The sequence below is a fragment of the Syngnathus acus genome, chromosome 1, assembly GCF_901709675.1.
Source record: "Syngnathus acus chromosome 1, fSynAcu1.2, whole genome shotgun sequence".
Lineage (NCBI taxonomy): Eukaryota > Metazoa > Chordata > Actinopteri > Syngnathiformes > Syngnathidae > Syngnathus > Syngnathus acus.
The window spans coordinates 7,989,229-8,002,511 of record NC_051087.1 but is presented as its reverse complement, the minus strand read 5'-3'; the positions used below and the strand labels follow the sequence as shown (position 1 = coordinate 8,002,511).

Sequence of the window (13,283 nt, the reverse complement as noted above, 5' to 3'; positions counted from 1 at the left end):
ATTTAAATTAACACGCATGCTTCGGATGTACCCTGGAATATGTTTTGTCGTTCATAATTTGCAAGACATGTCCGTATTTACAAAAAGCACGTTAAAAGCATGTGGCAATGTTTCAGAGCTGTTTAGCACATTTCACATATTGTGAACACAAAAACTAGAGCTAACAAAATTTTTAGGAGGCTTTTGTACACATTTTTGTAAGAGGAGAGCATAGCACCAGCTGTTAAAGAAAACAACACATACTTTTCGTAAACATTTTTGTAGATGAGACTTGCTTCAGTTAAGAGGTTCTATCGAGCAACTATCCGTTTTTATCACGTAACATCTCCTTTTGCAAAATGGCAGTAAAATCTTTTTTTATACGATTTGTCACAAGACAGCAAAAAGATTTTGTGGTTGCGCTGTAATTTTTCATCTTAAAGTAAGGCACAAATAATAAATGAAGCTTATGTCTTTGTTTTACTTTTAGTCCACAGTCAGGCCATGATATGATGCATAGTCCTCTTCTTTGATTCCATTGATGGTTAAAATCAGGTTGAAACATGTATTTTACTGCTACCCACAGGGCGTCAGTGGAACAGCAGCAATATAAGTGACAACTTAAATCGCAAGTCACCATCAGTCTAAATTGTGTATGCGGTCAGCCCGGTGAACGAGCAGTTAGTACAACTGCCTCACAGTTCTGAAGTTCGGGTACTTCATCCCACATTCCAAAAAATCAAGCACGTTAGGTGAACTCAAAACTCGAAGACTCAACATTGTCGCTAAGTGTTAGTGTGCATGATTGTCTGTCTTTATGTGCCCAGCAATTGGCTGGCGACCAGTCCAGGGCAAATCTCTCCTTTCATCCGAAGTACTTGCAGCCCTCATCAGGATAAGCACTGTGAATGGATCGATGAATTCTTTTTGGGTATGTCCATCTATAAGTGAGGATACTTCTGCATTTATTGTACATATATACTAGGACTTCAACTAATTAGTCGACTATTAAGACTCGACCACCTTGACATTTAAGGCTTGAAGTAGACTACTCACATGGTCTTGGGATCTCATGCGCCAGTTTGCAAATCTTCGCTTTCGATGGACTATAATGGACTCATTCCAGCCAACAAAGCAGCGCAGTCTCCATACATCCGTGCAAAAGCTGATTGCGGCTTTGGCTATTCTGATTGCCATATTGCCATTAATATAATATTCATTTATTTTCCCTCTCCACAAATTCCTTTTTTCCCCCCATAGTTTCCCCACATTAATGTTTAAGATCATCAAATGTGTGAACATCCCCTCAACTAGTTTATTTAACAAAGATAGCCCAAGTAAACAAAACGCAAATTTTAAATGATTTAATTCATCAAGAGAAAAGAAACATTCACTTCAGCTACCTGGCCCTGTGATGTTCTGGTTGGAGAACTGAGCAAAAATATCCCACAGAGTCGTCGAAGACTCATTGCAATTTGTCACACCAGGCCAGGTAGCGTGGAATATTATTTTTTTTCCCCTTCATGAATCAAATCACCATTTTAAAACTGCCCTTTGTTTATCTGGGTTAACCGTGTCCATCCATCCATCCATTTTCTGAACCGCCTAGTCCCCACGGGGGTCGCGGGAGCGCTGGAGCCTATCCCAGCCGTCATCGGGCAGTAGGCGGGGGACACCCTGAACCGGTTGCCAGCCAATCGCAGGGCACACAGACAAACAACCATATGCACTCGCACTCACACCTAGGGACAATTTGGAGTCTTCAATCGGCCTACCAAGCATGTTTTTTGGGATGTGGGAGGAAACCGTGTCTTATATTTCAATTTATTTGATGACAAGTGGGGAAACAATGAAAAAAATAATAATTTGGGAACAGGGCAAATACTTGTTGATGTCACTGCACAGACACGTACAGTCAAGTAATATCTCTCGTATTGTAAAGTCAGACAAGAGCGCTCATACGGGTGTGGTCCTCCTGTTGCCTCCATCTTTCACATCTTCCTGGAAGCAGTTGTGCACCTGCAAGAAGCCAGAGTCACTCTCAGGACTGTATTGCCTGCCTGCCTTCAAAGGGTCAGTGCGGAAGGTGTATAGGGATATGTCTCCCACCTGCATGCTCATCTCCCCGCCAAATCCTCCCCCCCGCTTCATCCCCCCCGGGGAGAGCTCCAACGACCTGGAGCGCGAGCGCCTCCGTCTGCGGTGGTAGCTCGGGATGCGCGCGTATGGCGAAGAGGAAGTCATGGATTTGATAAAGTCACGCCTGGCTCGGAAGCGCGTCTCTTTGTTTTTCTCGATGTATATGTTGATGGCGAGTACTCCGACTGACTCTGCCACAATGAAGGAGAGGGCGCCAAAATAGAAGGACCAGCCGTAGTTATAATGGTTTTTCTTGTCTTCGTCTTTCTTGTCACTGGGATCGCCAGCGTTACTGGAGATGTAGACGATGATGCCGATGATGTTGCTCAAACCTGAGGAGACGGAGGAAAAACGGATTAGAAAGCTTTGTTGCAATCTGGATGGAGACGTGATGACATCACCTTGATTGACTGGAGGGAAAATGAAAAAATCATTAATCAGCACCTTAAGTTATTTCAGATATATGTATGTATGAACCCATAGGAGGATCTATGTAATTTTTAACATTGCCATTGGAAGAGAATAATAAATTGGTGAAGCAGAGATGACTGTGGATGTCTTCTCGTGAGTATGGCGTTACCTGCAGCCACAAAGAGAATCCCAGCACTGAGCAGGATGTTGTTCTTCCTGGTGTAGATGCGCCCGACACCAACACACAGGCCACCCAGCATCAGGAGGATGGTGCTGAGAATGGGGAAGAGGCTGGAGGCTCGCACGATACCTGACATGATGGAAAAAAAAAAGAAAAGCGGGCGTTACTATAATTGAAAGTGGCGTGTGAGTGAGTCATAGCTGATATATATCATTAGCAACAAAAGTTGGAGAATTTATTTTTCATTTCCGTGTTTTTAAACTGATCATTGCATCCATTGTCATTGTTGACTCAAGGAATTTAATCAGTAAAGTTTGTTTAATTGTGAGTGAGTAGAAAAGCTTGCATTTGGTAGGGTACAGGGCCTTTGATTGATTGCTAGGTTTTTGTCATGTAAAAAAAAAATTATACGTATATAGGTATATATATTACAAATACTTTTTACACTTTTTACACCATGAATATGACCATTATCCTCAACTGATCCAATTAATTACCGTATTTTCCGCACTATAAGGCGCACCGGATTATAAAGCGCACCTTCAATGAATGGCCCATTTTAAAACTTTATCCATATATAAATCCATATATTTAGACACGCCTGCTGTAATGGCTCAATATTGGTCCATATATAAGGCGCACCGGATTATAAGGCGCACTGTCGGCTTTTGAGAGAATTGGAGGTTATTAGGTGCGCCTTATAGAGCGGAAAATATGGTAGGTAAAAATCAAATTTTATTGATAGAGGGGGGAAAATGTATTATTCCTCACTGGTATTATTATATCAATATATTAGTATCATTTTTTTTATTGTATTTATATTAATTACATTGACATTGATTGAACTACAACATTAAGTGGGTGTCTCTTGGGTGACAAGATTTGAGGAAGGCCAATTAGTCATGGGCACACCCTTTGTCATTGCTTTTGAGCCAGTTAGCGTCCTGACATCCGGATTTAATGGGGGCGGCGGGATGGCAACGTCATGACTCATTAAGCCCCCCCCTTGGTGATGAAGGCATCAGCACTTGACAAAGGCCAGAGGATTAAGAATTGAAGAGTGTGAGGATGACAACGCCAAGAACACTCACGTAGAATGTACTCCGAGCTGTCTGTGTCATAGTCATTATCGTCCGGGAAGTGATTGATTCGAAAACAGCTTCCTTTGTTGATACCTGCACGAAACAATGACAAACACTTAAAATAAAAATAGCGTCTCTCTTGCTACATTTTGAGGACAACCCAGGATTTGTGTGTTTAAAAATGGTGCGGAGCCCCCAGGCACTTTCTATTCCAAGACTTGGCACACAAAGTATATCTTCTACTTTTAACAGAATAAAACATGGGTCAATTATGAATATCGAATTCTCGACTTTAAATTAAATGTCAAACGGATGATTCCGCCAACTTTCAGCACCACTCGGATGATGGCACAAGGTTGACTTTAAGGTTGAAAGAGTATTTTGAGAAAAAAAAAAAAAGACATTTTGAACAGCATTTGATATTCGTATTGTTACTATTGAATATTTTTGAAGAATCTTTAGTGAGTGTAATTTACATTGTTGCATACCTAGGTCATATTAGTAAGTCATTAATTGAATCTTAACAGTTTGGTGCTGTGATATTGCATTTATGGGTAGTATTGATTTCTATAATTCTTACATAACAGTGGTGGAAACTGAAGTATATGGATAACGCTCCTTTTGGGGTAGTTGTATATTTGTTCTTTTTGTCAATAGAATTCAATCGAAGGGAGCTCACAACCGTGTATCTTGACTAAATTCACCGAAATCATTTATTTACCATCTTAACTTTAATAGCCGTAATTTTCTGCAATTAATATATATTTTAGTTGAAAGAAAAATGGGCTAATCTCACCAGTAGAATGAACATCTGAGGCCTTCTTAAACAGACCTGTGAGCAGCCTGCATGAGATAAAAGCACACATGTGTCTCTTGATGATGTGTTGACATTAAGTCTCTGATCCTTATGATGTTTTTCAGAGGCTGCCTGAATAATTTCATGTAGGCTCTGAAATAAAGACAGCCAAGGAAAGAGAGCGCAAAGGAATTCCAGTTTGAATTTGACTCCTCTGGGAATTTAGCGTACATGATGGCTAAAGCAAACAACTTCACGTTTGTCCTCATTCAACTCAAGTCAAATTTGGAACAACCAGCTATTAATATGTTAGATGGCAGTCAAAATAATTCTGTTGTTCTTGCTTAGGTGGCTTTAAATGATGCAATGCACAAAAGAAATCATACCTGGAAGAATTAGCCAGTATGTGAATGGCTTTTCTGCTGAAGAATATTCCATTTATTTCACCTACACTGAGAAGTTTTGGAGCATTGTGAGCACCTCACCACATTGCATGGGCCCCAAAAGATGCCAGCCCAACGGGTATCTGCCCTGTACGCCAGATGACCGATTCAACCATTCTGTTGCTAAATGACTCGAAACCTTGCTGTAACAAAGTTTTGTTCTTTCATGTACCAAACAGCCCCGTTGGATTGGTGTCTGTGTTAGATTTTAAATATACTTTGATTTATGAGTGCATCTAAATTTATAACGTATCGCGTTTCAGATAATTGGATCTTTCTCCCAACTGAGCCATCTGAAAAGGTCCAGGAAGAGGCAAACACTGTCCACTGATAATCGCAATAAAGTAGAGAAAGAAAGAAATGGAGATGGATGTGACAGAAAGAAAAACATAAGAGTTAATAATAACGGTGGGATGAAAGGAAGAAAATTGTAAGGGGGAGGAACTGGAGAATTATCTCTCCCTAGAGCAAGCCCATCTTTTATTAGTCAGCATAACGTCACCGTGGCAACATCCTCCCCTCGGCAAACCACAATCAGATTTCTTGCTCGACCTCTCACAGGATTTCTTTGACATCTTAACTAATGTATTCAACACGCACGCACGCACACACACACACACACACGCACACGCGCACATACACACATCACGCTAGCTTATATTCATTTCCTGCAGACACATCATGGCCACAGCCACAACTGGCTCTGCAGGAAGAAAGGCAAGTATCCACAATTAATTAATACTACCTGTGTGGACACCTTATTAGGTACACTTGCACTGTCCAATGCACAAGCTTTTAGAAATGAAAATCCATGATTAATTCTAAAAAGCAAATGGCTTAATTAAATTCTTTTGACAAGAGAGACAGACACACTCAAGAGCCCGTTTGCCAATTGCAGTCACACAGAACACCTCGTACTTTGTGCCTCAATCACTTCAAGATGAGTAAAAAATTAATTCCTAATTTCCGAATGATTAACCAACCAACTAATCAATCATCATATGTACTCTGAATTTCCTAACGATTAACCAACCAACTAATCAATCATCATATGTACTCTGAAAAAATATTCATCGTAATTCAATTTAATAAAACAAAACTCAAAATGAAAACTGTATTGATTAACACCCCCCCCACACACACACACATACACAATTGCCCTTCCATCTGTCTCTGGGTGACGTGCACACACACACTCATGGCAATCAACAGGCCACACTAAAAATGCCCCTCCCACCCCCTCAACACTTCTGCCTTACTCTTTGTGACATGCATGCAGTGACACGCACTTCTTGCTGACAGTGAGATGCTCTAAAGCAGCTACTAAAGTGGCCTCTCTGAAGGGATGATACATTTTCAGGGAGTTGTCATCGTAGCTATCTAGCTTTGTGCCACGTGTTAGGGTTAGGGTTAGGGTTAGTGTGCTAGCACGTGTGCTAATGCCATCAGTTATTTTACATCGTCGGGGAGGAGCAACTCATACAAGACTCCCAGGTTCTATTTTAGCCACGCCCACAAATTAGCAATACTGAAATGGTGAAAATCAGCTTAATGCCAAAGTATTGACACCTAACCATATGGGGTCGTTATCATCCCTGGAGAGGCAAAAAGAGGCTTCTAGTTTCAGTCTAGTCTGAGTAAATGTTTGCAGTGCAACACTGTCATCACTCACAACATGAGCATGATGAACATCCTCCCCCTTCATAAAGGTGTGTTTGCCACATGGGGACAAACTTTATTGCTTCTACATGGTTAGCCAGGGTGCCCTCAGACTAAGGCTTTATTTATGTTCTTCATTCCTCCCAACTCAATACAACTGTTGCAGTGCAAGCCATCTTTCCTTTACTTCCTGTCATAGATTGAAAAAAATGGTGCAAACTATGCCGACTGTAAATCCCTTCGAGAGACAACAAATACACCACAAATGTTCAAGGCAGATTTTCTGCTACGCTGTTTCAGTTGAAGTGAAGAGTATCACGCTCAGGGCCTCCACTCAGTAGCATCGAAGCTGCTGTTTTCACTTCCCTGCAACTGTAATCAATGTGTGTGTGTTTGTGTGGAGATGTGACACCTCTTCACAGATGGGACTTGGAAAACGGAAAACATATTCCCAAAAAAAAAGTCCGACTGATGCTTTAAGTGTAGCGTGCACTTGGCAGTGATGCCGCTTATATTAGGCTCAGTGCTTTGAAGCACGAGAGAGGAAATGGCAGTTTGAGTTTGAAGATGGTTCTACATTTTTAATCTAATTCCAGTAAGAGTGGGGGGCAAATACAATGAACGGCATGCAATAACCTAATTTTGGCCCCCTTTTGTGTTGTTTTTTTAATTATGAAATATTATCAATAACCACAGTAATGAGGAATTTAATATCATTGTTTTACAGTGATATAACACATTATTTTATAGTTTGAAGATGAATATATGATGTTACCATGGTTACTTCCGATCACTCCCATAATTGGTTTAGTCATCACTTGTTCTGTGTTTTGTGTGAGTTCGTTGGTATCAATACTGCTCCTTTAACAATCTGATATTCAGTAGGAAAAAATGTAAACCTTCTCACACGCATTTCTGTGGTCATGGATTTATTGGCCAACAGTACTTGCATCCTAAAAAGATGCCTTTTGCATTATGCATGGTCGCCTTTTTTTATTATTTTTTTTAAATAAACTGTTAAAGGCGATCATTAACATTCTGTGATTTAGTAATTATATAACTGTTATATTTCATTTGGAATTATAGCTCACTATTATATTTGATCATTATGTTATCATTTATATACAGTAGAGTGCATAGACCAACATCATAACCGATCCAATTAAATCACTCTCGCAAATGTTCTACCTTTTTTTTTTTTTTTTTTTTTTAATAGATGATGTTTTCTTTCTCAGTTTTAACATGAACTACATGGAGGCAGTTCGCAAGTAACCGCATCCCGTCTTTGAGACAAGTTGGACACGCGTTTGATTACGCAAGGATGCTTTTTGCGTAACCAGCAGGATGTTGCCTCCAGTGCGCATCACATCACGCCCATGTTGCATGCACACAGTCTGATTTGCATGCGTAATCCCAGTTCTTAAACGGAATAAGACCAAACCGGCGCTAAAACAAACACCCCGAAAGTTTGTTTTATTTCTACCTTCTATGCAGCAGATCCTCCAAAGTCCAGAGTGCGTCAGGTCGCCTTTGACTTTCTTGCTCTGAGCTTGGCTGTCGTCCATGCTCGCGTTGGTAGCGTTGCAGATATACGCCCGCGAGTAGAGCCAGTAGTCGGTGCCGATGGCGATGCTCATGAGACTAAATGCGGCGAAGGCGCCCACGACAGCCAGGAGCGTCTGGAGCCCACGGTCACAACAAGCCATGACCGCGCATCGTGCGTGTAAAATAAATCAACAAAAGTACCCCACCATCATCGCCACTTTGTCTGGTCAGGTGTCTGCTTTGTGCTCCACGTCCATCCAAACTTCAGCAAAAGTTGAAGGTCGACTCAGGAGGTCCATCATTTCTTTTCATTTTGTATTTTGCGGGACCTACAGGTGGAACACTGGAAGAACCCGTCAGAAGAACCCTGAAGACCACAGCTGCCTTTTTGGAAAGTGCAAGAACCGACATCCAGACCACACCTACCATCAATGAGATGCAGCCAATGGGAGAAGAGACTCCGAATTAAGAGAAGGAAAAAGTCACGCTTCAACCTGTTTGGTGTGCAACTACAAAATGAAAGACTGTCATCACAACAACTGCATGCCTGATTGAAATAAAATGAAGAGGAAAGAAAAAAAAATGACATCTAAAAAGAAAATTAGAGACATTTATGTGTAAAGCTATGTTGCTTCAAAGCAGACCAAAGGCAAAGCAAGATGAAAAACCATATTTAAAAAAAAAAAAAAGTATGACTCACTTTCATATTTGATTCCTGATCTTTTTAATGCACTGCTTAGTTGGGCTGACTAGTTTTAGCTGCACTGTAAGTGCCTTTTTCTTTTTCATATATATATATTTTTTTTCTTCTTACAGATAAAATGAAGTCGAAAATATCCTGCAGTCTGAGTGGCGACTGTCGCAACAGGGGGGATCAATCTGGTCTCTCCAGGCAGTGACCCCCTCCCTCCCTGCACCTTGTTAAAAAGTATGCTTTTAGGAGGACTGGTGGATATTTAATCAAGAAGGAAGGTAAGATTCGGAAAAAAATTGTTTCCGGTAAAGCCTATGGAGATGTATGAGTATCCATAGTTCCCATTTGCATCGTCCAAAATGTAACACATCATTTCGAGAATGAAGACGTCAGTGCTTAAATCATTGTCGAGTGAGAGCAGGTTAGGAGATTTAAATAGTAGACTTACATGTATATGGAAGGCCCAAGATTCCAGAGTTAATCAGGCCTACTGTATATAACAATCTAAATGGCCAAAGCAAAACAAAAGGACTAGAACCTATTTAGAACAGTAAAGAGGTTAGCATGTGTGACTGACCTATGTGACCCGTCGCAGCCCAAAATACTTTCTTTAGAATCACTTTTGTGCTGAGTCAGTGTAATAATTGCTCCAAGGCTTCCTGGAATACAGAATGGACCAAGAGGCTCAGGCTGTTCAAACGAAAAATGAAAGCCCCTGTCAATAAAGTGACTGGTTATTTGCGTTAAAAGGATTCCGTGAAAATTCAGGATCGTTTAGCTAAATTGCAGAGCAGATGAGGAAGAGGGCAATTTATGCCACACTAGATGAAGGGAAATCAAAACTTTGGATAGGCAAATACGTAAGGTTGATTTTAAACAAGTAGATAAAGGTTTGAGTTAGGATTGTGTGGAGGAACCAGTCGCAAGTCTTCCCCTTCTTTGACATGCTCCTAGAAAGTGCAATTGATGATTCCATCTGCCTGGTAGGGTGCTTCCTGACACCCTCTGTGCGCCGCACGAAAGAAAAAGCACTATAAAAGTACATAACAGTATTGACACTGATGCTGCAGGGTGCTTTGAGGCCATCCTTACATCCAAAGTACATCCACTTACAAGGTAATGCTTTTCCTGTGCTACTTAAGATTTCCAAGATTTGGCAGCTGTGGCTCAGGCAGTAGTGCGGGTCGGTTAGTAACCGGAGGGTTGGCGGTTCGATCCCAGCTCTGTCACAGTCACATGTCGTTGTGTCCTTAGGCAAGACACTTCACACACCTTGCCTCCAGGTCGCCATTGTAAATGAGAAAGTGTTCTCAATTGGCTTGCCTGGTAAAACAATGAATAAAAAAAAAAAAGAATTTACCGACCGAATCAATCTTGTGATCCAAGTCAGCAAAAGCCAGGTTATTTGGATATTACTAAAAAATTAAATCCTGAGCGAATATCTTGTGGTGTGGCGCGTGCTAAGACAAAATGTCATCTCTGAAATTGTAAGGGCGACAATTGTAAATGTTAATTTCATTCATTTTGATTGGAAATCGTTACTGAACGATGTAACCTAAATCTTGCACTATGGCCACACAAAGGAGCAAATGGCCATGCTGAGTGTTTGCATATTGTGTCTCCCAAATCATTCATTCAAATAAGAGTTTTTGCAATTGTAATATAGTTGCCAGACAAGCCAAACTTCTTTTCTAAAAAACAAATTTAATTTACCAAAAATTATCTTCTTTTGTTTTGTTTGTTTTATCAAACGAACAAATAAACGCTCTGTATTCTCAAGAATAGTTTGTTGCCATTGTGTTTTTTTTTTTTACCTTACAAATGAATTAATTCATCAGAGAGAGCACTTTCCAAAGATTTTGCAGAAGGCCCTGATGCACCAGTAAATATCATACTGTTGTGCGCAATAAGATGATAAGGTCATCTTATTAGTTGTTGTAGAGTATAAAGAAATGAGAAAATAAACAGGAAATTGATTCTTTTTTTTATATGCACCTCACGTTGCTTGATCGCTATCATGATTTTATGAAAGGTCCAGCTAGGATGGAGGCCTCGCGCTCGTGTAGTTGGTTTAGTATATATACACCATGAATTGGTTGCCAGCCAATCGCGGGGCACCAGTATCTTAGACGTTTGCCTTTATGTGCATAGATATACAGTAGTATACTATCATATCCCAGTTCACTGGGTGGAGGATTAACTGCGTCTGTGACGTCTACGCAGACGAAGCCTGCAGCAGAACCGAGAGATTTAGAGGGAAATTGAGAGGAATTGGAGTGAAGGAAAGCAAACACAGACTCTGGCTTCAGGCTGTCACAGACAAGCTGTTGTAGACTATCACAGCCTGAAGGATGCTTTTGCCATGTTCTGAACATAAATCATACCCATATAATGTGTGAAATAATATTGTATGTGTAGTTGAAGCAATGTATTGTGTAAAACCTGCATGCTAGTTTAAATGAACTTGTCCACATACCAAAATGTCAACGCATGAATTTTCTATACATTTTTTTTTCACCTCATTAGTGTTGCTGGTGAGCTGCAGTTACTCAGCTGACTGACCAAAGCCTTGGACTGTTCGCCAGGCAATCACAAGACATTTATAGACGTTCATACTGACATTCATAATTGACAATTTAGGGTCTTAAATGCGTGCATGTTTTTGGAATGTGGCAGGAAATGGGTGTGTCCTGCAAATCCCACGCAAGCATGAGGACAAGCAAATTCCAGTTAGGAAGGCTGGAGATTTCAAACCTGTTCTTAAATTCAATCCACTTGGAATACAAATGAATGAATGAATGAATGAATGAATGAATGAATGAATACTGTGTATTCCAGATGATTTTAGAATCATTGAGTTGGCAATGCCTCAGTTCCTGTTTTATTTACAGTAAAAGACAGAGGGAACCATTTTCATACTACTTATTGATCCCGTGGCCTAATGAGCAATGTCTTTTGTGAAGAACACTCACATTTGTGTGTTTTCAATTTGTCATAAAACACTGTAAGATTGTTTTCTTAGATACATTAAACTGAACACATGAGGCAGTTCCATTTGAAAATACAAATCAAAGCAGCAAACTCCCCAGAGTACAATTTGCATTGGTAATCCATTTGAATAAGAACATGTTGGGCCTCAATTCTATTGCTTGTTAGCAACATCCCTTTGAGGAAAGCTTCTGCTTGTCTGGCCTTGGTTTTTTATTCATGTGTTCGAGAGAGCAAATATTTTACCTTTTGGCCATTTTCTCTTTTTTATCTTTTTCTTTCTAGGATTATTTCCAAAATAAGTAGAGTGTCTCTGACCATATTTTATTTTATCAAATGGGTGGACCCAGAAGATTTTGGAGCTCAAAATGTATTGCAATATAACGTGCAAGATGACTTCAAAAAGCCATTTTGTTTTGCATTTTTGCACATCTCTTATGTAGCACTAGTAACATTAGTCACAAAGTTTGGGATCAGTATTCCAAACTCCTGTGCTTGAGGACTCCCTTATTTATTATTATTATTATTATTGTTGGTGTTGTTGATATTATTATTATTGTGATTTTAGTTATTAAGAAAACCTTTGGATGTCTCGAACAGCTCTTAAATTCAGCTCTTGAGTTATTTTTATTGTCATTGATATATTGGTCCAAACAAATTTACTTCTAGGTACACCGTACTGGGCATAATCCCCCCATGACTGTATGTGTTTATGTTCTAAATATTTGTCATGGCTTGTTTATTGTAGTAGCAACTAGAGCAACTCTTTAACTATCGGAGACAACTTGTGTATTCATAAACATCATTTGGCTTGTAAAGTTCATTGTGAAGCGCAATCTTAGTGTGAATGTTTTTTGCTTTTGCCTCAAGCACAGAATGTCATAAATTAGCATGAAGTGTTGAATTCAATAAAGATTTCCTTTCCTTACAATTACATTATGTTGAGTTGACAGTAACTAACCAGCACTAACTCAATATGAGGCAAGCATTGCTTTCTTGACTTCTTAGCTCCCTCTTATGGACAAAAGTAGAGGTTACATGCCCTTCTCATGCAGTACATTCATTATTTCACCTTAAATACTAAGAATTCCTTAAAATGTTAATACTACATATCAAATGGTGTTGGTTGCATATTTATAAAAAATGAAAAATGTACAGAGACATTATCAAGAGAAGCAAATGGTTCCCTTGTTCTTTTAATTTCATTTTTAATGTGAGTTAATGGCTGTGAAAACAACTGACTTGACACCAAGGAAAACGACAGCTGGACTGGAGTGATTTTTCTTGTCTATGCCAATGTAGTGATTGGAGTCCAGTAAGATTGTGAGACTAGACAGCTCACACGAAAGCCAATCAGCCTTTAGGA

The 13,283-nt window shown here is 39.8% G+C and overlaps 1 protein-coding gene across 2 annotated transcripts; it reads right to left on the bottom strand.

The window, feature by feature from the left end:
- Nucleotides 1–1,790: 1,790 nt before the first annotated feature.
- Nucleotides 1,791–8,643, bottom strand: LOC119123095 (voltage-dependent calcium channel gamma-4 subunit-like). 2 transcript variants are annotated; one of them, XM_037251930.1, is made up of 5 exons: nucleotides 8,174–8,643; nucleotides 3,802–3,885; nucleotides 2,699–2,839; nucleotides 2,089–2,450; nucleotides 1,791–1,998 (listed from the first exon to the last, which is right to left on the bottom strand). In XM_037251930.1, exons 1-5 carry the CDS (start codon nucleotides 8,394–8,396, stop codon nucleotides 1,936–1,938), a joined length of 873 nt encoding a protein of 290 aa, XP_037107825.1. In that variant the 5' UTR covers nucleotides 8,397–8,643; the 3' UTR covers nucleotides 1,791–1,935. The 2 variants fall into 2 exon arrangements, with proteins under 2 accessions (XP_037107825.1, XP_037107816.1); XM_037251921.1 differs by having other exon boundaries at nucleotides 1,791–2,450.
- Nucleotides 8,644–13,283: the final 4,640 nt, after the last annotated feature.